Source organism: Chenopodium quinoa, unplaced genomic scaffold (genome assembly GCF_001683475.1).
Source record: "Chenopodium quinoa cultivar QQ74 unplaced genomic scaffold, ASM168347v1, whole genome shotgun sequence".
Classification (NCBI taxonomy): domain Eukaryota; kingdom Viridiplantae; phylum Streptophyta; class Magnoliopsida; order Caryophyllales; family Amaranthaceae; genus Chenopodium; species Chenopodium quinoa.
The window spans coordinates 11,953,328-11,979,397 of record NW_018742738.1 but is presented as its reverse complement, the minus strand read 5'-3'; the positions used below and the strand labels follow the sequence as shown (position 1 = coordinate 11,979,397).

Here is a 26,070-nt window from a genome sequence, read left to right as displayed (position 1 = left end):
ATTTACTTACAACATTTTGACTGAAAATGCTTGCAGATGCACATGTTTGACCTTTGATATCTTTTATTATACTCCCTCCATCCCCGATTGATAGTCACTTTTGTTATTTTTGGTGACTCAAAATGTTAGTCACATTTGCTTTTTTTCAAGTACCATTAATATTATTATTTTTACCAAAATTCTCTAACATTTGCAAAAATATTTGTGCAAATTTAACTTTCCCATGTAAATTTTACTTTCCCATGTACTTTAATTACTCTCTCTGTACTTTTTTGCATACCCAATGTAAATTTACTTTTTCAATGTACTTTCTTTAATTCTCCTTCATTCCTGTGATTTTTCTTCAAAAGTGACAATCAATCGAGGACGGAGGGAGTATATTTAAATAAGTTATAAAAAGATTACATTAAGAAACTATATATTAAAATAAACCCAACACCATCTTACATAATTACATTGACTTTCATATAATAGCTAAAAAAGATGGTCAAAATGAGATGTGTGAATAGTGCAAAAAGTCAAATCATTGCGAGTAATTTGGGACGGAGGGAGTAATATTTTCTAGTAGACTGGTAATATTGGCAAATTACAATCGTAACACAAAACACGGCATACAAAAACATGGCATACAATTTTGTGTTGATGGCATTATTTTGCTTTAGAACTATTGATAATTAAAATTGAAATTATTGGAGAAGAGGGTAGTAATTTGTGCCTCGAGATTCAAAGGGTACATCAATGTGATGGCATTTATGTAATCAAATTCTCAACCGATGATAACAAATAGGAACTACCTCCCCAAGCAACAACAGGTCATAATTTAGGAGCTAAAGAGGCCTAGAGTACAAGGATATGAAGAACAATACAATAAGCATCCTACTCCGATTACCAATCCTCAACACACAAACTACTGAATGAAGATCCCAATGATCATAACACAAAATGGGGGTGCTAGCTAACCATCATTTCAAAGTTGGTCTTTTGGAATGTCAAGATTTTCGAAAATAGGACTATCTACGCCAACTCCCATTGCATTTAGACCATTGTCTACATAGACTACAGCCCCTGTAATAGCAGATGCCAAAGGTGATGCCAAGAAAGCAGCAGTGTTTCCAACTTCCTCTGCACACATTATTTCACAAGCTTGTCAAAAAGGGTGTATGAATTAAAGAGAATTTAAAACCCTAATCAATTCACAATATATCTTACCCGCAGATAGTTCCTTTTGCAACGGAGCATTAGCTATAGAATAGTCAATCATCATATCGATAAATCCAATAGCCTTTGCAGCACGACTCCGAAGTGGACCTTGAGAAAAGACATTAGATGATTGGTTAGGGATAAAAGCTGCTTAGCATTTACCTCACAAAATGTTGTCATATACAATGTTTGATTACAGAAACTTAGATTTAACAGATAAGTAAATCTCACTTTATATCAGATTCATACCCTTTGTCTGGTTTTTAACTAGATAAATTAGAGAGAAGGGAAATGCAGGAGAGCAGAGGAGTTGCAAAGAGAGAATTAACATTTGAGAAAATGTAGAATTCCTTCCTTGAGGAAAATCTTTACCACCCTTGGGAAAACATATTCAATCTATGAAAATAATTTTGCTACTTTACCAAATCAAGCCAAAGAAAGTAGGAAAACTAGGTTTCTTGGAATATGATTTTCCTCCCAGACAACACAAGCATTAGAACAGGGAATTTGGTGTTTTTGTTGGTCATGAGTGGTACATAGATAGCTGGTAGCTATAGTGAGCAGTTTCGATGGAAATTCAGGGAAGCTTACCAGCTGATATTGTGTTCACTCTAATCCTGCGTTTCCTCCCTGCTTCAAATGCCATTACCTTAGCCAACCAACGAATATCAGTAATGCCAGGATGAAAAAGGCTAATAATTACATCAAAGAAGTGACCATAAGACTGTCCCTTCCCCTCTAGAAAACAAACAGATATACAAGCTTACCTTTGTGTCACTCTCTAATGCAGCTTTTGCTGAACTCATGCCTCCACCATAACTGTGAAAGAAATAAGAAATCAGGTTCTAAGGGAAAATGACTATATATTTCAGAATAATAGCACTGAGAACGGAACTTACCCGGGAATTATCCTCTCAGAAGCAATGTATGTGAGTGACAGAGAAGAACCACCTGCAAGCAAAAGATTAAACAATAAAATTCAAACTACCTCAAACAGTAAAAAGGTTTTTTTTATGTCTACCAAAAAATAAATAACACTCAAAATACCACAAAGACAGATACCTGGGTTCATTATAGGAAGGAAATGCTTGAGCAGCGAAACATAAGAATAACTTGAGGCAGAAATTGCAGCCAGATATCCATACCTTGATGTTTCTAATAGAGGTTTAGTGACCTATAGATAAGTTGTTACTAGATCAGTTAGAAAATAGTTGGCAATACTAATACTTCGTATCAAACTTAGAAACTCAATAACTAATGACCTCAGGTCCATTGGCAAGCGAATGCACGAGGATGTCAATGCTCCCAAAATCTTGCTTTACTGTTTCGACAACTTCCTACAAGCCATGAAAAAGATTTCAGTACAGCATACTTTCTCGCATTTAAAATAATAGCAATATAAACAACAGTTGTGGCACCCATTAAAATATAAAATCAGAAACGGAAGTAATTTGAGACAGTAATTCATATGTTAACCATGCATTCCAAAATTAACAGAGATTTTATACCTTCACGGTCCAATTGCTAGACCCTGCATACCGCTTGTTTGCTTTAACCTGCATTGAGCCCATCATTAAGAAAATTAGATATATGCCTCATGGTTACAAACTCAAACTGCTGACATCCGTAGTACATCTTTTTGTATCTATTGAGTAAAAATTTCACAAGTATCCTTCATTATTTAAAACATACTATTTTCACCATACCAGTGTAGTAATTCTATGTTAAGAATATCCTCAAAAATAAAAGAGGCAAGTTCAAATTTTGTGATTTAAAAAGAAAATAATAGAAAGTGGCCAATTAACTTTGACAGAGAGTGTAATAAACAACAATTCCACTGTAAATCAAGAGAATAATCATTGATAATCCATTACATCTTCAGGGACATCTTCTGGACTGTCAAAAACTGCATCTAGAGGATATACTTTGGTGATCTCCATCAATGAACCATCAGGCAACCTAAAACATCAAATGAACACTAAGGCCAATGCAAGTGTAAGTCTTACAAAAGGGATCAAGCAAACAGAGACTCTTACACTCGAGATTCATCAAATTTTCCACGTCTTAGACTTGTTTCAAAAATGTTCAGTGCCTGTAAGAACACCAAAAAGACCAAGAAAATTAAGTAAGAGACTTATACACGTAAACATCAAGCTTTTATTCAATAAGGTGGAGCAACCGCAGGTAAAAGACTCTAATGAGTAAGTACTCACAGGGACCCAAGTTCCAACAAGAATCTCAGCACCAGCAGCAGCCAGAGACTTTGCAATTGCCCAACCATATCCATTATCATCAGCTACACCAGCGATAAATGCCCTCTTACCTGAATCTAGTCTTTGTTAAATTACTAAATTCAACCATTGTATTCATAGTTAACTATCTCTTCAAACTAAAGCAAAATCTAAGCTATGAACAAGACAAACTATATCTATGTTCATCTGCAGTATCACATAAAGTACATTTACAAAATATTTAAAAAGGTGCACGAGAAAACAAGGCAATAACACATAGCAACAAAAGCACATAACACTTTAGATGGCTAATTTTCGGATCAACTCTACAAATTTGTACTTGGCAGCTTCTGCCTCATATTTAAAGCCCTTCCATGCCCACGCGGCCACGCATATGTTCAATAGCCCAAAACATGCTTAATACTTAACTCAACCTCGTATTAAAGTTATACGTTGCAGAAATTTGATTAGTCCTCTCATAGCAAATAAACTCATTAGACCTCAAACATAACAAGTAAATCACTAGAAATAAAGAGGGAACTCCGATGCACTTCAAATTGAAGAGAAGTTTATTCATCTCACTTCCTTTTTTTTATCTAGATGACCATCCATTCCTACACTCCATAGTCAATACGTGTTCGATACTTCACTAGTATCCCTCTTCCACAAGAGATGCAGCATAAGATTACCAAAGCAGCAAAAGAATTGGAAAAAAATTTCAAAATTCCTCATTGAAATAAACTACTTCGTATATATATCCAACAATAAAACAATTCTCTTATAACTGTCATTTACATGTATTCAACAAAAAACAAGGGCAGGAGAGGTAATAACTATTTATATTTTTTTTTATTTTTTATTTTTTGGTTCAAGAAGGAGAAGAATTGAGCTTCCTATACTATTGATTAATGTTAATTCGACCATTTGTATATCATATCACTTCATGAATGTCAAAATTGAGCTTTCTAGACTAGTTCTTTATATTACTATATATTTGATGACATTATTCCCTTTGACAATGACAAAAAAGCATAAACAAAACACGCAGATTGTTATAATATCATGTAAAGCATAATGTACTGAAATTCGACCTTTTAAGTTAATAGGCAATCCCCCTAGAGGCTTGTCACTAGATTCCGCCATTGCCTTGATGACACCCTTGCCAGATTTCGAGGCGGAAGACAAGAACCTGTGCTGGAAAGGCTGTACAGATGATATATGACAAGCACTTGTGAGCTTAGCCCACGATGCCCGTCTCATATCAGCATTGCAAAATGCAGCACCAGCACCAAAGATAAGGCGAGGGGAAGACACACATGGCTTTACTGCAGCCATATGCAACCCTGATGCTGTGGAAGCTGCCATTTTCAATCTACTTGCTCTAGTAAACCCAGTTAATAATCTGCTAACCAATCAAACAAATGAATTTCTTAGTATTCAATAGCAGGGTAAAATCAAATTTTACTGTAACTGAAATTCAGCAATACCCTTCAATTCAACTTTCGTAGGACAATTCCGATTCAAACTAAAGGAAACCAGCAATTTAAACCAATCCCAGAAAAACCCAAAAAATTCGAACTTCAAAAAGTTAAATATTCCATAATATAACAAAATTAACAATTCAAGCATTACAAAATAACCATTAAAATGGTATACATCCAATATAAATGTAATCAAGATTCAAACTTTATCTGTTAACTTCATCACATTAACCTAAAAAACAAACATGAAAGCAAGATCTCAATAAAAAATAATACAGAAATGAAACAATGTGGGTTACCTAGAAGCCAATGTGAAGGATGGAGGAATGAGAGACAAACAAGAAAATAGTGATTAAAGCGAATTGGGTTTCGATGAAAACGAAGTTCTCTCCAACTAAACAGTATGGGATAGTGTAAATAGAGTACAGAATTTGATGGGTGTTTATTAATGGGGACACTTTGGTTCTGTCGAAGTAGAAGGGAAGAGAGAGAAAATTCAGGAGTATTGGTGTAGGTTAGATGAAGAGTTGGTAAATTGTTTGTTACTCCCTCCGTCCCAAAAAGAACGACCCGGGTTGATTACGCGGGTATCAAAGAAGTTAAGTAAAAAGAAGTAAAAGTATATTGGAAAGATAAATTTACATTGGGTTTCTAAAAAAATAGAGAGAGAAAGTAATAAAATAACATGGAAAATGAAATTTTTATATGGGGAAACTAATTTTGCACAAATATTGTTGCAAATTGGTGGTGTTTTAATGCAAATGGGTCATTCTTTTTGGGACAAAGTTTTGACCAAATGGGTCATTCTTTTTGGGACGGAGGGAGTACTCCTTATTAAGTCTTTTTTTTTTTAGGAAATCCTTATTAGGTCTTTGATTACTCCATAATCTTTTTTTTTTAAGACCATTACTCCATAATCTATATCTACATAAATAAGGGTTTATTCTCATTGAATGAACTGAACTGGTTAGAGTTAAAGTGAACTTATTAGAGCTTAAATAAACTGAACTGAACTTTTTTTTTTCCGAATAGAACTGAACTGAACTAGGTTAAATCTATAAATATAACTAAAATTAGCGCTGATGTTATTATTATCCACATGTCAACCTCTCATAAAAGATTTTCCCGCCAAAATTAATAATGACATATACTTCGTATTTTTTTCAACATAAATAAAAGTTTAAAAATGGTTAATTAATTATACATTTTCCTAATAGATTTTATATTTAAATTGACTAATTATGCAATTTTCATTGAAGAAATTAAAAGAAGGTCAGACTATTTCATTTTCTTATAAACATTACTTTAGTTATATTTATAAATTTGTACTATGTACATATTACAAACAAATAAGCTAAAAAAAACATTGTTAAAATAATAAAATATTGTTAAAAATTGTGCATTGCACGAGCCTAATCTAGTAAATAGTATAAACAAAACAAATGGAGAAATTCATTGCTTGTAAATGTGTAGTTGTAGATTTAATTCATTTTTATAAAAAATGTTAATTTTTTTTTCAGTCTTTGAACTTCTTACCTAAAAACAACGGCTATTTCATCAAATGCCACCGAGTACTTAAAAAATTCACCAAATGCCATCAAGGTTCTCAATATTCACCAAATGCCATCGAACTTTTCAAAAATTATCCAAATGCCACTAATGACTAACGGTCGTTAACTCCGTTAATCATTAAGATTATATCTTGACACGTGTCATAATATGATTGGTTCATTTTAATTATTTATTTTAATTGATAAAAACAATATTTTTTTCTTCTTTTTTCGTGGCAAAAATTACTCGGGTATAGTTTTGGGGGTTATTTTGACCTTTATGAACACAAATTAAGCTCAGAATTGACAAAAAAAATAACGTAAATGCTTCGTTTTGTGTGTTGAAAAAAATTTCGATTAGCATGTCGTTACTTTTTAACCATCAAAATTGATCGGGTAAGGTTTTGGGGGTCATTTTGACCCTTTATGGGTACAAATTAAGCTCAGGATTGACAAAAAAATAACGTAAATGCTCCGTTTTGTGCGTTGAAAAATATTTCGATAAGTGTGTCGTTATTTTTTAACCATCAAAATTGATCGGGTAAGGTTTTGGGGGTCATTTTGATCCTTTATGGTAACAATTAAGCTCGGAATTGAATAAAAAAACAAATATGCCCCGTTTTGTATGTCAATAATCTTAATTTTTTTTTGAAAAAAATGCGAAACGGGATATTTACGTTTTTTTAGCCAATTTCGAGTTTAATTTGTAACCATAAAGGATCAAAATGACCCCCAAAACCTTACCCGAACAATATTCGTCAGGAAAATCAAAAAAAAGTATTATTTTTATTCATTAAAATAAATAATTATTGTGTATTAATTTTAAAAAGTAATGGTATTTGGTGAAATAATTTTCCAAAGTAATGACATTTGGTGAAATAAGAATTGCATTAACGGAAAACTAACGTTCATATGCTATTAGTGGTACGAGGTGTAATTGTATGTTTGTCGGTGGCATTTGGTGAATTGTGAAAACTTTGATGGCATTTGGTGAATTTTATAAGTACTCAGTGGCATTTGGTAAAATAGCCGTAAAAACAAGGGTTAAAAATGATAATGTCACAAATAACTTTTTTTTTAAGGGAAATGTCACAAATAACTTAGGTGTGAAAAATTCATCCTTAAAATTGACATATGTCTACTCCGTATTAATGATGTTAGCAATGACTTGTTTTAGTACTCCTATTTTAGAAGATTTTACATTGGTCTGGGTACATTCCAGTGTTGGGGCCTGTTCACATTTACTGAACTGAACTGAATATTTTATGAGAGAGGGAAATTAGGAGTTGAACTGAATTGATTGGAGCTAAACTGAACTGAACTGATTGGAGCTGAATTGAACTAAAATTAAGTAAATGTGAACAGGCCCTTGGTGAGCACATTGTAATTTGGTCAATTTACATACGTAAAAATTTAAATTTCTATGGTATATTTTAGGAAAATTTTCCAAGAATAATACCACCTTTGCACGACATTCTAAAAATGGAACCGCCTTTGGATTATTCCTAAATAATACGACCTTTAACACAAATCTTCTCTAAATGGTAACCTATTTTATGGCTTTTATTTGACACATGTCACGTTGTAAGTTGTTAAGAATTTTTTTTTATTAACTAGTTTGGGGGTCGGGCAATGCCCCGGGTTATATTTATATACAAAATGAAAAAATTACCTTGAGTTTAAATAATATTTTGTAACCAATACCTTAAGTTTAAATCATAAAATAAAAATGGTAAAATTAATTGGAGATAAAAAGAGAAATGCAGTAGTATTTATTTTACAATTAAGTAAGGAATTGTACATAATGCTAAAACTTTTAGAATCCTTAATGAAAAGTTAAAATTCATATATGAATGTTAATTACTCCCTCCGTCCCTTATTTACATTCCTGCTTTCTATTTTGGGTGTTTCAAAATTACATTCTTACTTTCCCTTTTTAGTAAGTAACTTTTTGCCAAATATCCCCAAATTATCCCTAAATAGTTGTGATATGGCATTACTTTTATTATTTTTTTGTTTTGCAATTAATGGCATAGAAACCGTAATTTTGGCACTCACCCTTTTAAACATTCTGAATCCATGTACAACACTATACTGAAATATGATTGGTCCTTAATTATATTTTTCACCAAAAAATGTGATTGGTCCTTTTTTTTTAAAGAAGATCGATGACATGTGCTTCATCTAATATCATTCTATTTTTTTTCAATTACAACAATAAATGTTTTGTAATTCCCACATTACTTTCCAATCATGGGTATTCAGGTTACTCAAAGTTCCTTAATTCCCGTGTAATTTTAGAAATAGGAATGTAAATGAGGGACGGATGGAGTAAGCAATAAAGTGACATTAATTGTGGAATAATAATGGTAATGAAAAGTTGAAAATTTCAAAAGATGGAATGGTTCAAGTCTAATCCAAATATTAATGCGTTGTCATGTCATCATCTATGTGGCGCTTTATCATAAATTTTATGAGGTCAAAGTATGACACATGTCGTTAACATGTTAATCTCTTGGGTTTTAGTAATAATATTGATATTGATAACAATGATTTTGATTTACAAAAAACCTTGAAATTAAAAAAAATACTATACAAGATGTTGGAGGGACACTTGTCCTCCTATTTTTTCTGTTTTAAAATGATTTTAAAAATTAGAAATTAAAAAAAAAAACCTCTTTCATCCCAATCCCCTAATGATGTCTATTCAATAAAATAACTAATTGGATAAAAAAAAAATTAATAAAAACTTTTCCACCCAGGAAAATAATTTTTTACATAAAAAAAAACCTATACTAGTATTTTAAAATAGGAAATTTAAAGGACATTGGTTCCCTTTTTTGGGTTTCAACTAAAGTGCTTTTTAAAAAAAAAAAAAATATTCCTAAATCAATCCAATCCCCTCATAAAAGATAAGTTCAATTTTCATTTAATTTGTGTCTCTTGAGTTTTACTCCCCTCAAAAAAGATAAGTATCAATTTTCATTCAATTTGCGTCTCTTGGATTTCACTTAATTTCATTATATAAACTTTCAATTACACAAACAACTTAATAGTACGAGTAGCTTATCTTCCCTTCTCTAACTTTTTACTCTTTCTCTATTTACCCTAAATCTACCATTCATATCAAGTAATAAAAAAAAAAATTATTGTCACAATTTATACAAACTGCAAAAAATAATAGCGATATTGAATTTAAGAGAGCAATCAAGATATATTTTCACAACTTTCTTTACAATTTTTTTTTTCAAATTTATTTTTACTTTTAAGTTGTTTTTGTACTTAATCATTTTTTTAAAAAAATTGTGCTTTGCAATTTTTTCTAGGTTTTAATAAAACTTTGAACGGAGTATATATATATATATTTTTTTCCATTTTCATTATTTAAAGATAAGTTTTCTATTAATTTTAATATTTTTTTTAATAATTTTGTATTTTATCATGTGCAACTATTTTTTTTTCAAATCTCAATTTGCATTAAGTTTATGTAGTACTAGTTTTGTGCCCCGGCGATGCCCGGTAGTTTATGTAGGAGATTATAGGTACTACGCAGCGGAAAAAACATGAATCATATTCATACAGTACCTAATCCCAAGATCTAATGCATAACACATAAATAACATATAATCGTACCTTTGAAACGTGATTCCACGTTCGATCGAGCAAGAACAATGGGAGATAAAGAACCCCAAGCGTAATTCCTCTACTTGGTCCACGTGCACAGATTAAGACCTCCACTAATGCTAGTTAGTCGTGATTGAACGCTTCAATCAACCTTAAACGGAGAAGAGCGAGCAACGAACCAACCACGAACCACCACACGCGCCACCAAGGGTGGTCGGCCGTGAGTCTAAAGGGGAAGGAGAGGGAGCCGTGAATTATAGAGGGAATTAGGGTTTTGGGATTGGTTGCCTTGATGTCAAAATTCACTGTGTGTGAATTATGACTGCTTCACTGCAACCCTGGGTATGGATCTTATTTATAGATCCTATCTCTAAATAAGAGCCCATGTCAAAAGCCCAAAACCTAATTCTCATCTAACTATGCTAGCCCAATCTATTTCATGATTAGTTAATTGCTCATGAGGCCAATTAATGGGCCTCTTACTTGCTTAACCCAATACCCTTGTTGTGTGACCTCATAGGATCCATTCTAGTAGGCTTTGGACTATTTAACTAGCCCAAAGATCATTGATCATAGTCTAGCAACAGATAATGACGACCCAAAAGAACGAACTCATTATCTCCATAATAGTGATCCTTGATATATCTAGTAATTGCACTTATCGAAGACACAATTCCTTCAGTTTATGGACTTTTAAGATAAAATTATACTATTATAATTCAATTTGATTGAAAATAGAATTCTAAAATAAATTTTCTTGCTACAAAGTCAATCTATATTTATCCAACGTGGTACGATACTTGGCGAAAAATTAAAAAGCTAAATGATGTTGTCTTGTAGCCTAATTATAAATTTATTATTTGGTATTTTATCGAAGAAATAACTCTAAACTAATAATCTTATTCTAAAATTCTATCATAATTTGATTGAAAATAGAATCCTTACCTAATTTTTTTTTTATCTTATGAAATCTATCTACAAATCTCAATTTGCATTAAGTTTATGTAGGATTTTAATATCTTTCAAATCTTTTTTAAAATTTGTTTTTGAATTTTTGGTTGATTGAATTGGTGTTTAATCATACTTTTGTAAGAAGAATTGTGTATCAAAATTTCATTTGGATTTTTTTACAAGATTTGCATAATCAATTTTTTCACAATATTTAAAGATTGAGTTTTTTTATTTCTATTTTCATTATTTTTTATTTTATTCTTAAGATCTCAATTTAATTTTTTTTTTAATTTTGTTTTTGTCTATGATTATTGTTTATTGTGTTTTTAATACTAGATTTGTAAAACAATTTTTTATTTGATCTAATTTTTTAAAAATTGAACTAGATTTGCAAAATAATTTTTTTATTTGATTTAATTTTAATTACATTTTTAAAAAAATATATGTCCACTTATTGCAATATGATTATTACATGATGCTTTTCATGTGGCACAATAGTTAGTTGTATTCTTTCCTTGATGCTACATGGTACTATCATTATATGATGATAAACTAGCTTTTTGGTCAGTTTAATGCACGGGTTGTTACTTGGGTTAATTATTTTCATATGTTATAACTTAAAGGAAAATTTTTCAGGAACTACACGCTTAATAGGGGTATTTGGAAACAACTACCCACTAAAAAAATTTATCAAAAAAACTACCCCCTAAATTTAAAAAGTTAGAGTAGCACTACCCATTTGCATTTTCCGACGAGAAAGTCCGGCGTGTGGGGCCCACTTTTTCAATTTTTCTTCTGAAAATCCCTCATTGAAGAAGTCAAAACAAGTAGGGTATGTAATTCACAGGTAATTCTTCTCTTTTAATCCATTAATTATGAATTTTGATGTTAGGGTGTAATGATTAGAAAAATTAGGGTTCTTAGAAATTGGGGATAATTTAAAATTGGTTGAATTTGTTGCTTTTAATTCAAATTGGTTATCCTAGGGTTACGAATTAAGGTATTGCATCGTGTCTTTTCATAGTAAAATTGAAAAAAGTGGGCCCACGCATCGGACATTCTCGCCGGAAAATACAAATGGGTAGTGCTACTCTAACTTTTTAAATTTAGGGAGTAGTTTTTTTGGTAAAATTTTTTAGTGGGTAGTTGTTTCCAAATCCCTTTATTAAGCGTGTAGTTCCTGACAAATTTTCCTAACTTAAAAGGAAAACAAAAAAAGAGTGAGGATAGAACTGTGAAAGAAGATGAAGGAATTTAGTTAGCTATATAAACATAAAGATTGTGGGATATGAAACGACATATTAATTAAGGTTATATTTAAAGTCCATGAGATGAAAAGACAATTTTTATTATAATATATATTTATGTAATGGTTTTTTTTTTTTTTTTTTTTTTTTTTTTTTTTTTTTTTGTGAATAGATGTAATGTGTAGTTGTGTACTAATTAATTAAACTTTATTTTATTATGGTGGAAATGAAACACTCACTTTCTTAATTGAATTTGCAAGTTGTAGAATGTATAAAGACTTAAATATAAACATTAAGGGAGGTGACATGTGGCATATGAGGTAATGAGTATGATGCCACATGTCATTTGAAAAAGTTGTGGTTTGTATTTATAGATATAGATTATAGATATAGATTATAGATTACAGATTATAGATTATGAGTATCTATTTTTAATGTTTAAAATGTTCAGTTACCCATACGCTAAACTCTATATTGGTTTTTTTAATTAAAAAAAGTCATTTTCTAAATTTTACATTTTACTCCACTATATATATATTTTTTTTTATCTATAATAATCAATTTTAATTTTGTTTACTATTTCTTTTTAAGTATTATTGTTGATTTGATTTATTAGTTGGTGATTTATGTGTTTTCTAGGTGAAAAATTCAATATTCAGCAAAGGAACAATATATTAAGTGGAACTACATTATATCGAATTTGTGAAGAGACAATTGAATATAATTTAATAAGAATTCTATATGATTAGTTTTGTACAAATAATTTTACTTTCATTGTACTCTCATAGTATTTCACTATTTCTTCATATATCTATTTTACATATTACTAAAGGCAAAACCAAAAGGGACACTTGATAGCAATCTATTAAAAAATTTCCCTCCAATAATACTTGCTAAAAAAAAAAAATTATCTTCCACAATAATCCTTAATTTAAAAATTATAACTTCTAAACAAGGATTGCATCTGATTTATTACATTTGCTTTACATAAAATATAAACCAAACTTTCTAAAATATTTAATTGTTCAATATAATTTTATATGTGGCTTTCTATAAAAAAAATTATATGTGCTTATTTATTAAATTGTTCAATATAATTTTCTGCGTAGCCTAAAAAAATAATGTTTTTAATAATTATTAAAAAACCGTGCATATATATTAGTAGGGGGTTTATCCTATTATTAACTAAAAAAAATATAAATAATAAAAACTTAATCAGAAGTAATAGTGTTTGATTAATGTTTAATGATTTTATTTTAAATTATTTTGTATTTTACAATTTTTTATTTAATGCATCCATATGTAGGTAGGCTAATGTTTTCCATCACATGTATGTCAGGTTTGAGTTAAATCTCTATTAGTAGATGTTTTTTTCTTGATGCAATTTGTATTTCTAAATGTTACATATGTTATAATGTAATTTATTTGTTAGCATATATTGCATCACATTTCACTAGTATTTATTTGTTAGCATATATATTACTAGTATTTTTACTAACATAAAACAATGTATATTTACATATGTTTTGATTAGAAAAAAACCTAAGAACAATTTAAATACACAATAGTAAAATTCTTTATTGAAAAAAATATACTTTATATTTTGCCAACAAGATTAACCCGTGCATCGCCCCAGCTAAATACTATTTTTTTTTAAAAAAAAAAATAATCTCGCTCTTCTCGACTTTGTCAGCAGCCTCCCCTCCACCTCCACCTTGCCCCTACCACGAACTCCCTCAGCCACTGATAACCACCCTAACCTGGTCGGAATTCACTGGAATCAAACCCCCTCCCATTCATTCCCACCCTCGAATCCACTTCTTTAAGGTCATAAATAACCGCTTCTTCAAGATCTCAAAGCCAGAAACCACCACTTAATTTTCTGGGATTCTCGGGTTTGGTAATGGGGATTTGGGTTGGGGTTCGAGTCTGGTGGAGGGAAAGGGTAGGGGTTGGGATTTCAGTGGTTATGGTTAGGGGTGTGGTTGGCCTGTTGGGGGTGGTGATTGCGGTTTCAGGCATTGTCAGTGTAATACCTCGTATTTTTATACGTATTTTAAATATAATAAGTATTTTGAGAAGTATTTAATTAAATTGAATTACTTCATTTAAAGTATTTTAATTAATTATTTAAATTAAGTTTAGAAATATTTATAAAAGGAAATTTTATTTAATTAATTAATTTAATTAAGTTAGGGTTTAATTTAAGCAAAGTTTTAATTTAGTAAAGTTTTATTAGGGGTGGGATTAGGAAAATTAAAAGAGGAAAGTTAGGGAAAAAGGGTTTGTAGAGAAGGGGTATAAATATCCCACATATGAAGCAAATCAAACTTTGCCCAGAGTGGAGAAAACTCAAGGTAAACTTCTGTCTCTTTTCTCCTTATTTTTCTTTCTTTTTTCTTTCTCCTTTTTCCCCTTCCCCTTTCTTTTTTTTTGGCTGCTCCCCCCCCCCACCACTGCTGACCACCGACAGCAGGTGGCCGCCGCCGGCGGCAGCAGGCAGCCAATATCTTTATTACTTAAAACTAATTTATTCCTAAATCTAATTGTTAATTATGAATTTTGGGATTTGATTTTGATGTTTGATTATAAGTATTATGTTATTTAATTTTCAGATTATGTTTTTAATTAAAAAGCCTCAATTTTTGAAACCCTAGGTTTTTCATTTGTAAATTATTGAAGGGTTATGATGTATAATACTCTAGATCTTTGATTAAAGTGTTTTAAGGCTTATTTACAGCAAGTTTTAATTAAAATATAGTGCTGGAATTTTTAGTAGAGCACTTAAAATCAAGTTTCTTTAAGGAATTTTAATTACCCATTAATTGGGACTAAATTATGATGTTTTAAATATAATTACAGCATATTTTAATTAAATTATGAGGGGTTTTATAATAGTATATATTGCTGGAAATTTTTGTAAAGTGGATTTTAATACTCTTCGATAATTTTAAATTGTAGGAGACTTCGAAGTGAGTGATTTTTACTAGTCGTGGCGATTCTAAGATCGTATACAAGCTAAGGTACGTTCGCGTACTTAGCATAAATATGTTGATGTAGTAGCATGTTAAATGTGTTTGATTGATTACAAGTAGTATCATGCTAGGTTTGGATTGGAAATCATGATTTGGATATTATTGGTGATTGGATTATGAAGCATGATTTATTTGTGATGGATTATTGAATGGAAAATAATAGTTGGAATATTATTTATGAACCACATATTTATTTATGGCATGTTAAAGATCATGTTTAACTAAACTAAATGTTTAATTTGGTTTGGAATATTAAAAAGGAATTTTATTATGGTTCATATATAATTTTTGTTGATGCTATAAGCATGAGGAAATAGCTATATAAGTGTATGTACACGAGGAATAAATTGTATGTTGGTGCCTTAGTGCACTTAAGGTGTTTTTAACACCGAGGGATAGGATTTGTGGCGCTTTTATGCGTTGTCATTGGCACCGAGGTAGAATTAAAAAGGATTCAACACTAAATAATATGTGGTCACTAATTATTCAAGAATTAAATTAGTTTATTTGGTTGATTGAATAATTATTGTTGATTGAATAATTATAGTTTGAGAGTCATCATCAAGTTTAATAATCTGTAAATAACGTAAAGTGAAAGAGATTACGCACCAAAACTCTTGGAACGTATACACCTTGAGTATGAACGTATGGGGGGGGAGTTATGTGACTTTATATTTGATCATAACTTCTACTGGAGTACAAGACGCTATATATTCCTTTTATTATTATTATGCGCAAGAATTCCGCTACTTACGAATGGTTATTGATGCTGGCACGGTTAGCTCCTGTGTCAGTAACCTCAAATTTATTTGGGGGAGGTTGAGGGGGAAACCCGTTCGATGCATAGTCGATACTAAATAAATTATGTTGAGTCTAGTGAGAACTTTTATTGAATGTTGTATGCTTGAAATACAGGTGCAACAAGGTAAGTTGTGTGTTGATAGGAAATTATATGTTAGTGTGTTAATTACGCTTATATACTCAACTTTGCTGATTGTGTGTTTTGTATGTTTGTTGGCCTTGTCTTTACCTTGGCCTTATGATGACCCATTTTTAATGGAGAGTAGTGGAAGCAAGTAGAGATAAGATTTTCAGGTGATGAAGCATTTTCATGAATGGGCATGAGTGAAGAGCGAATCATGCTAGTTTCCATAAGTATATGAATGTGTTATTGCTTTAATTGTTTATGACTTTATTTATTTCAGGTGACTAACGAAGGATTTCGATTTTGATTAATAAGGGCCTACAATGGTTCCAAGTTGTAGGTTGATTTTATTTTACTTCGTTTGACCTTTGTTTGACTTTACTTTCGCTGTTTGATTTTCAATGTTGACTTGGTTTGAAATGTTTTGAAATTAGTATTCCGCCGTGTGTCTTTGATAGTCGTCATAACCGTTATCACGGTGGCGGTAATGACTTAGATATTCCTATTTAAATCTTTAAACAGAGCAAAATAGGTATTTTAAAAGGAAGGAATTTCTAGGGTGTTACAGTCAGGGGTGGAGGAGATGGCTTGCGTGAATGGGATGGGGGTGTTGGAATTTGGTATATATATGGCTGAAATTAGGGGAATACATGGTTGGTCGGAATTGAGGACATGCTAAGGAGGCCAAGGGTCAGAATCGGGGAGAGGAGGAGGGCTAGACGCTAGTTGTTTCCGGTGGTGGGAAGGTTTTCTAGTGGAAGAGGGGCTGGGTAGGGTTTCGTTTTTAAAAAAAAATTTAAGGTTTTTATTTTTTATTTTTTTAATTAAAGGTTTTTTATAAGAAAAACTTAAAATAATAATTCCACGTTTGCCACTTCTGCTCAAAATAATCACATCTTTAAATAATCTGGAAATAATTCCACCTTTTACCTCCTTTCTGCTCAAAATAGTCCCATGACCGGTTTGTTATTCTGGTGAGCAGTTTTAGAAGGTGACTTGCTACGTGTCACCTTTTTTCTTCCTTTTTTTTAAATTATAAAAAATATGAATAAAAATAATAATAAAAAAATAGTAAAGAGTCACATCCCTAACATGTAGTCCTAAACCAGCCTAACCGGAGCCTACCTCAACCCCTTCCCCCATACCCTGCACCACCACCACCACCACCACCCTCAGCTCCTAGCCACGACCACCGCGGCCCATCACACCATCAAATCCCAGCCACGACCACTGCCTACCACACCACTACACCCCGCGCAACACCCACACCCCTCGCAACTCGATCAATCGTACTAATTCAACCACCAACCGCATTTCGCAACTCAACAACAGATGGACAATACAAGTTACTTGAATTGGAAAAAACAATAATCATCATTACTATCATTTATAATTAATATTATTGATGTGATCTTCTAATATAGTTTTAACTAATAATCTAAGCCCTTTTTTTAACTTACCCTAATTGTATCTCTTTTTTAAACCACCCTTGTTTTTGCTAGCCAAAATAAAATTTAGTAAAGACATTATAATACCATTACACTACCTAATAATGAAATTATTTATTCACTTAATGATATCTTTACTACTATATATACCGAGTATCTCATAAAAAGTTTAAATTATTTATAAAATTGCCATGATGTGTATTGGTTTATTCTGCACAAATATGTACCAATATACTTATCAATTTCAAAATAATTATGTAATTGTATCTAATAATGACATTATTTATTCACTTAATGATATCTTTACTACTATACCGAGTATCTCATAAAAAGTTTAAATTATTTATAAAATTGCCATGATGTGTATTGGTTTATTCTGCACGAATATGTACCAATATACTTATCAATTTCAAAATAATTATGTAACACCCCAATAATTCTCTCTTTAAACATGTGAATACCCTGAACAATATCCAAGAGAATTACTAACGTGCTATCGCCACGTGTTTAAACGTTAAGGCTATATCAGAAATTAGCAGCGGAAAAACTAATATAGTTATAAATAAGTTTCAAAACCAATAAACAAAACCAAATTAAGTCTTACAACTTGGAACCATTAAGGCCCTTATTCAAAACCCAAACTAGTAAAAATAGTATAAAATGAAACCGAGTTTAAATAAATTCAAAAGCAAGTAGCAAAATAAGTTGTGAAAAGTAACCAACACTCCACTCAAAATCCCATCACCTTGATGCGAATGCTGAATATGTAAAGACATGTGGTTAATTTGCTCCCCAATATTACAAGTATAAAAATTGATCGTCACGGGGTGATTGAAAGGCGAAAGCCATGACCAAAGAAAGACACACAAAAGCACGCAATAATCAGCAACGCTGAGTACATACAAGCTACGAAGTATAATAAGAAATCCCTAGCATGCTACTAATATTCAATCATCACACACCATTAAATTATAGACTCAACACACGACTCACAAGTGTCAGTTTTACTAAGACTTCACTAGTTAATAGTAGTTAAATCATTTCATTTAATTCATCAGATTAAGCAATAGACAAGATTGTCCATCCCATGCTCCACTGGGAACATCAATAAAAAAGAAATGAAGGAGTTGTGTCTTCGATAAGTGCAATTACTATATATATCAAGGATCACTATTATGGAGATAATAATTTCATTCTCTTAGGGCGTCATCATTTGTTGCTAGACTATGAGAGATGATCTTTGGGCTAGTAAAATAGTCCAACGCCCGCTAGAATGGATTCTATGAGGTCACAAACAAAGGTATTGAGTTAAGAAAGTAAGAGGCCCATTAATGGGCCTTATGAGCATTTCACTAATCATGAATAGGATTGGGCTAGTGTGGTTTGATTGTGATTAGGAATTGGGCTTTGTCATGAACTCTTATTTAGAGATGTGATCTATAAATAAGATCCATGCCTAGGGTTGATTAATTAAGTCACAATAAACTTACAGTGAATTGTGAATCAAGGCAACCAAATCCCCAAAACCCTAAACCTCTCTCTCTCTCTCACGGCACCCCTCCCCCCTGGACTTGCGGTCGGCCACTCCCGGTGGCGTTCGTGGTGGTTTGTGACTAGTTCGTTGTTCATTCTTCTCCATAGAAAGTCGATTGAAGTGTTCGATCGCGACTAACTAGCATTAGTGGAGGTCTTAATCCGTGCTTGTGGACCAAGTAGAGGAATCACGTTTGAGGTTCTTCGTGTCCCTTGTTCTTGCTCGATTACTAGTGAATCACACTTCAAAGGTTCCCTAATTAATTTGAAAATTTTGAACCCCCCACCCTAATATTTCAAAAATTTCGAAATCATAAACCTTAATTTGTGAAATTTGTGTTTTTGGTTTTGATTTAATTCGATAATTATGTGTTTAAAGAATTCAATCCATTTGATTTCATGATCAAATTATTTAATTTAAAAGTTAAATTGAATTGGGGATTAAATTCATGAAGAACCCTAATTTTGAAATTGATTTTAAAATTAGAAGGACCACATTAATTTAATTTTAATAAAAATGTTTTGTTTTAAATTAAAAAAAAGGGATTTTAGGGCTGGGTGGCGCAGCCACGGCGATTGCCGCACCGGCGGTGAGCCAGGAGAGAGGTCGGGCTGGGTAGGGGTCGAACAGGAGCAGCGCAGCAGTGCACCACCTTGTTGCGTGTGCTGCTGCTGCTGTTCTTGCGTCGCTGCAGGGCAGCGTACACCGCAAGGTGTACAGCCGACCAACACCACGGTTGCTGGCGCGTTTTTCAAAAAACAAGTATTTTATTTTATTTTGGATAAAAATCAGTTTTCAAAATAAAAAATTAAAGGATAAGTTTTGATTTTGAAAAGATAATTAACAAAGTTAAAGTTGTTAAATTTTGTTAAGATTGGATAATTATGGAGCAAAAGGTTCTATTTGGATAATAATTGATTAAATAATGTTATTATCCCATAATTATCTTAGGATATTAATTGATTTAAAATATGTGATTGGCAAGTAATTAGGATAGAATCTTCTAAATTAGTTAGGATAATCATGGAAAATAAATATGATTTATCTTCCATAATTAAAATAAGATTTGATTCTATCTCATACCTAAATTAAAATATATGATATTTTATAATTGGTTATGAATAATATATGATATTATCTAATTACAGTAATTAATAAAAATATGAGATACTTAGGAGCCATGTTTCCTTAATTGTGAACATTCGATATTGTAGTTTAGGAAAACATGATGAGTGATTTATTATATGGCATTCTATCATATATGATGTTGTTTATTGCTATATAGAATAGTATGGCCCATAGATTCTAAATACGATCTACGCATCATGATGTATTTTTGTAATCTAAATATAGTCTGCGTACCGTTAAGTATTTTTGTAATTTATTTTAGAATAGAATAGTATTACAGGTTGCAGTTAATCCAAGAAATCCATGGAGTGAAGGCCTAGAGGAGCAAGATGGATGAGATCCATGAAGGTTCAAGTGGGAGCTTTTTGCTTTATTAGTTTTTTTAGGATTAAGGGGCCATTCTATGTCATATTTTATTTATGCATTTGTAGATTATGCATGTTAGATTTTATTTATGTTGCTTGATGATGCGCCAGAGTTCACTAAAAAAAATCACAACATAATAAATCTAAGTCCCGGTAATATTGAGATCGCTTTTCCAATTAAAAACCCGATGAAACCTTCGATATTTATAATAGGTCATGCCTCAGCTGGGTGTCATATTATATCTTAGGGGAGTGGAGGTAAATCATGTTTTACAATTTTAATTGGTTATACTGGTTACCTAAAGCGTTTAGAACCTTAAAGCTAAGGGTAATAATTAAACATGTGATGGGTAATTATTCAACCAAGAATTACAAAGATTTGTAATCTGTAAAGAGTTTACTCACCTTGAAAATGCAATACTTGATGGTAGGGCCTCAGTCCGGTCAATTATTGCATAAATAAAGGATCTTGGAATCATTCTATTCAATATGGATCAATTAAATTGAATGAATGCTTTAAAGTTACCAGTTTTAAAATCGCTTATGGTACTTTAAAATTATTAAACATAATTATTGAATTTTGCCTCATTTGTTTTTGTTTGTAGATGAATAACTTATACGACAACATTATTTTACCAATAAAACTTAATTTAAGGCTGAATCTCAGAAACTTCAGGGAATGGGAAAATGAGTTGAGAAAAGTTCTCACAAGCCATGGGCTTGAATCTCGTTTATATATTCCTGTTAAGAGCGAGTATACAAAGGGTTATAAAGCTGAAAGGCATGCTGAAATTGTTTCAGATGCAGAGAAAATCAGAAGACTCATTTTAGAATCTATTCCAATATGTTAGAAAAGAAGATTCAGGCACTATGAGCTAACCAACTTGCATAAATGTCTTCGTGCTATCTGTCGAGGTGACATTGGGGCATTAGGAAGTGGAGGCTTCAAAGATCATAATGTAAGAGAGGTCGTTAACTCGATCCCTCAGATTTACTATTCCTGGACTAACAGCATTAGGTATGAGGCTTAAAATGTTCATTGTAAGATAATGGCTAAGAAACTCATGCCTGGTCAGTCAGTAAGGGCCCATGTCAATAAACTAATTGAAATGTTCTATCAGATGGATGTCCTTGGGAAACCAATTGATGATGACTCTGCACATGATATTATCTTGTTCTCACTCCGCGATGGTTTTTATATAGTCAAGCTCACTCATAATGATGAGGGCTTGCCGGTGGCATTGATCAACCTGTTACTCAACCATGCTAAGGAGTTCCTGAAAAGGAGAGGAAGCGAATGATTCTTTTGTGGTAGTTGGCCATGCCATACACCAGGGTGTCCCCATCATACACCAGTGAAAATAGAAGGTAAGGAGTTACTTGATGTTTTTGTTGTAGAAATCAATCTTACTTCATATTCCACTTGGGTATTCGATACCGGTTGTGGTGCTCACATTGTTAATAACATGCAGGGATTGAGAGAAAGTAAGAAGTTAGCAAAAGGGGAAGTAACGCTTCGAGTAGGAAATGGAGCAAAAGTTGCTGCACTTGCTATTGGAAGTTATCACTTGAGACTTCCCTCTGGACTTATTTTGGTGCTTAATAACTGTTATTATGTACCAACAATTACTATAAACATTATTTTAGTTCTTGTTTTAGATTTTGAAGGATTTTCATTTGAAATAAGAGACAAATGTTGTTTTATTTCTAAAGAAAATATGTTATATGCTAACGCAAAATTAATTAATGGTTTGTATGTCTTAGAATATACAACTCATGTCTACAACATTGACCATAAAAAGCAAAGAACAGATGGTTCAAACCCAACTTACCTATGGCATTGTAGGCTTTGTCACATTAACCAAAAGCGCATCCAGAAATTACATAAGGATGGACTCCTTTCTTCTTTTGATTATGAATCATTTGAAAATTGTGAGTCATGCTTTCTTGGAAAAATGACTAAGTCACCCTTCACGGGTATAGGTGAAAGAGCTAGTGACCTTTTGGTACTCATACATACAGATGTGTGTGGACCAATGAGTTCAAAAGCAAGGGGTGGATTTAATTACTTCATTACTTTTACTGATGATTTAAGTAGATATGGTTATATTTACTTAATGAAGAACAAGTCGGAATCCTTTGAAAAGTTCAAAGAATTCCAAAATGAAGTACAAAACCAACTTGGGAAAATAATTAAAGCATTACGATCTGATCGTGGTGGTGAATATTTGACCCAAGAATTTAATGAACATCTGATTAGTTGTGGAATACTTTCACAGTTAACTCCTCAAGGAATGTCACAGTTTAATGGCGTGTCAGAAAGGAGGAATAGGACCTTGCTAGATATGGTTCGGTCCATGATGAGCTTTACTGATCTTCACATATCGTTCTGGGGATATGCATTAGAAGCAGCTGCGAGAATACTAAACAGAAGCCCGTCCAAAGCAGTGGAAAGACTCCATATGAGATGTGGAATGGAAGATCTCCAAGTTGTCTTTTCTCAAGATTTAAGGATGTGAAACCTATGTAAAATGTTTACAAGGTGATAAACTACACCCTAAATCAGACAAATGTTTCTTTATGGGTTATCCAAAATAAACAAGAGGGTATTACTTCTACAATCGCGAAGATAACAAAGTTTTTGTTGCTCGCGATGGTGTCTTTCTAGAAAAGGAATTCCTCTCTAGAAAGCCAAGTGGGAGTAAAGTGGTTCTCGAAGAAATTCGGGACGAGCAACAAATGGATGTGGATAACACCACATCAGAGGCGAGGGTGCATGAGTCGATTAATCATGCGTCGGAGCAAGCTAATTCGACTAGCGAGACTCCTATCGTCCACTTGAATCTAATTCATGTGAAAATCTTCAAAGAGTTGGAGAGAATATTTCTATTGTTGCTCCTACCCCACGTAGGTCTACCAGAATCAGAATCAAACAGTTTGTTAAGGTTCTGATAATCGAGGATTCTGAAATCTTCTTATTGGAGAATGAGGAACCTTAAACCTACAAGCAAGCTTTAACGAGCCCCAACTCAGATAAATGGCTTGAGGCCATGAAATCCGAAATGGAATCGATGTTTGAAAATGAAGTATGGACCCTAGTTGACTTGCCTGATGGGGTAAAACCTATTGGTTGCAAGTGGGTTTACAAGATTAAAATAAACAAGGATGGAAATGCCTACATCCATAAAGCAAGACTGGTTGCGAAAGGATACAGACAGATTCATGGTATTGACTATGATGAAACCTTTTCTCCAGTAGCCATGCTTAAGTCCATTCGGATTCTTCTAGCAATTGCTGCATTTTTCGATTACGAAATTTGGCAGATGGATGTCAAAACCGCCTTCTTGAATGGGTTCTTGACGGAGGAAGTGTATATGACACAACCTGAGGGTTTTGAAGATCCAGAAAATCCTAGAAAGGTATGCAAACTTCAGAAATCTATTTATGGATTGAAGTAAGCATCTAGGAGTTGGAATCTTCATTTTGATGAAGCAATCAAACAGTTTGATTTTCTCAAAAGTGAAGAGGAACCTTGTGTATACAAGAAGTCTAGTGGGAGCAGCATAGTTTTCCTAGTCTTGTATGTGGATGACATACTACTCACGGGAAATGACATACCAATGCTTGAGTCAGTCAAGGAATGGTTGAAGAGTTGTTTTTCCATGAAGGACTTGGGTAATGCCGAGTACATTTTGGGAATCAAGATCCATCGAGATAGATCTCGAAGGATGATTGGACTAAGTCAAGAGACTTATATTGATAAGGTTATTGACAAGTTCGAGATGACAAACTCCAAGAGAGGATTTCTCCCTATGTCCCATGGCATTACTCTCAGTAAATCTCAATGTCCGGTTATGCCAGATGAGATGAGACGTATGGCTGTCACTCCTTATGCTTCTATAATAGGATCAATAATGTATGCCATGATTTGTACAAGGCCGGATGTTGCATATGATCTAAGCATGTGTAGCAGGTTTCAGGCAAATCCAGGTGATGCACACTGGACAGCTGCCAAAACATCCTTAAGTACTTGAGAAGAACGAAAGGAATGTTTCTAGTATATGGTGGCAAAGATGAGTTGGTTGTCAAAGGTTATACGGATGCGAGTTTCCAAACAGACAGAGACGACTTTAGATTACAGTCTGGGTACATTTTCCGTCTGAATGGAGGAGCAGTGAGCTGGAAGAGTTCAAAGCAGAGTATTGTCGCAGACTCTAAAACAGAATCAGAATATTTGGCTGCAGTTGAAGCAGCCAAGGAAGCAGTTTGGATAAAGAAGTTCCTAACTGAGCTGGATATCGTACCAAGTGCTCAAAAGGGAATCAAAAGTTGCATTGTGACAACAATGGCACCATTGCTCAATCAAAGGAGCCTAGGTCACACTTCAAATCCAAACATATAGAGAGGAAGTATCACCTCATTCGAGAGATCTTTAACAGAGGAGAAATGAATATGTGCAAGTTCATACGGATGAGAATATCGCTGATCCACTTACTAAACCCCTTCCACTACTTAAGCATGAGAAACATGCTAGTGAAGCTGGATTGAGGCAAATGATGTAATTAGAAGTTGTATTTGTTTTTGGAGAAAAATAAGTTACATATGTAATACATTCATTTGCAGAATTATGTTTAATCAGAAATTTTATCATTTCTCTTATTTAATCGTGGTTTCAATATTAAATAAAATGTCCAAAATAATTATGAATTATTGGGCTCATCAGGTTGATGACCTGGTAATTGGAACCCTATAGGTGAACTAAATTCATATATTATTTAAGTTCCTAGTTCAGAATCATTAAACTGGACATAAATGATTTCTAATAATGGACTAGCATATTAAGATTAGTTGGATAGCGAAGTTTCATGGGCTATGGGAGCGTAGTGATGCTCGGTCAATCACATGGATATGCATGAATGATGCATGATCGAACTATAAACCTACTTTGAAGTTCAAGTATAGAGCTTCCGGATATATTAGTGGATTCCTTTGACATGAGTGGAACATTGATTTCATTCAATGGATGTCATGGCTGTGGTACACTCAAACGTCTGCCCATAACTGGAGATTTTAAAGGGTGTTTCCTGGTTATTTCAGAAGTTGAGTGGGAGCTTTGGTTGCCACAAGATTGGATTGAGTCTACCTATTAAATAGGAATGTGTCTTGGCCCCTTGAAGAGGGAGAATTCAGAAAAATGCATGGCCTGCTCAAATGCATTACATAGTAATCATTTGTTCTGTGAATCTCACTCATTTTTTAAAGAAAAGATTTGTAGACTAATATGATCACGACATGAGATGCAATCATATTATCAAATCGACACACATTGACTTAAGGTATTTGAATATTGA

The 26,070-nt window shown here is 32.7% G+C and overlaps 1 protein-coding gene across 1 annotated transcript; it reads right to left on the bottom strand.

Annotated features, from left to right (window-relative positions):
• Positions 1-624: 624 nt before the first annotated feature.
• LOC110724264 (enoyl-[acyl-carrier-protein] reductase [NADH] 1, chloroplastic-like) lies at positions 625-5,406 on the bottom strand. The gene is made up of 13 exons (XM_021903686.1): positions 5,212-5,406; positions 4,523-4,833; positions 3,414-3,523; positions 3,237-3,292; positions 3,075-3,159; positions 2,709-2,756; positions 2,463-2,537; positions 2,263-2,374; positions 2,100-2,151; positions 1,968-2,019; positions 1,792-1,849; positions 1,210-1,308; positions 625-1,122 (listed from the first exon to the last, which is right to left on the bottom strand). Exons 2-13 carry the CDS (start codon positions 4,794-4,796, stop codon positions 968-970), a joined length of 1,176 nt encoding a protein of 391 aa, XP_021759378.1. The 5' UTR covers positions 4,797-4,833; positions 5,212-5,406; the 3' UTR covers positions 625-967.
• Between the last annotated feature and the right edge of the window lie 20,664 nt (positions 5,407-26,070).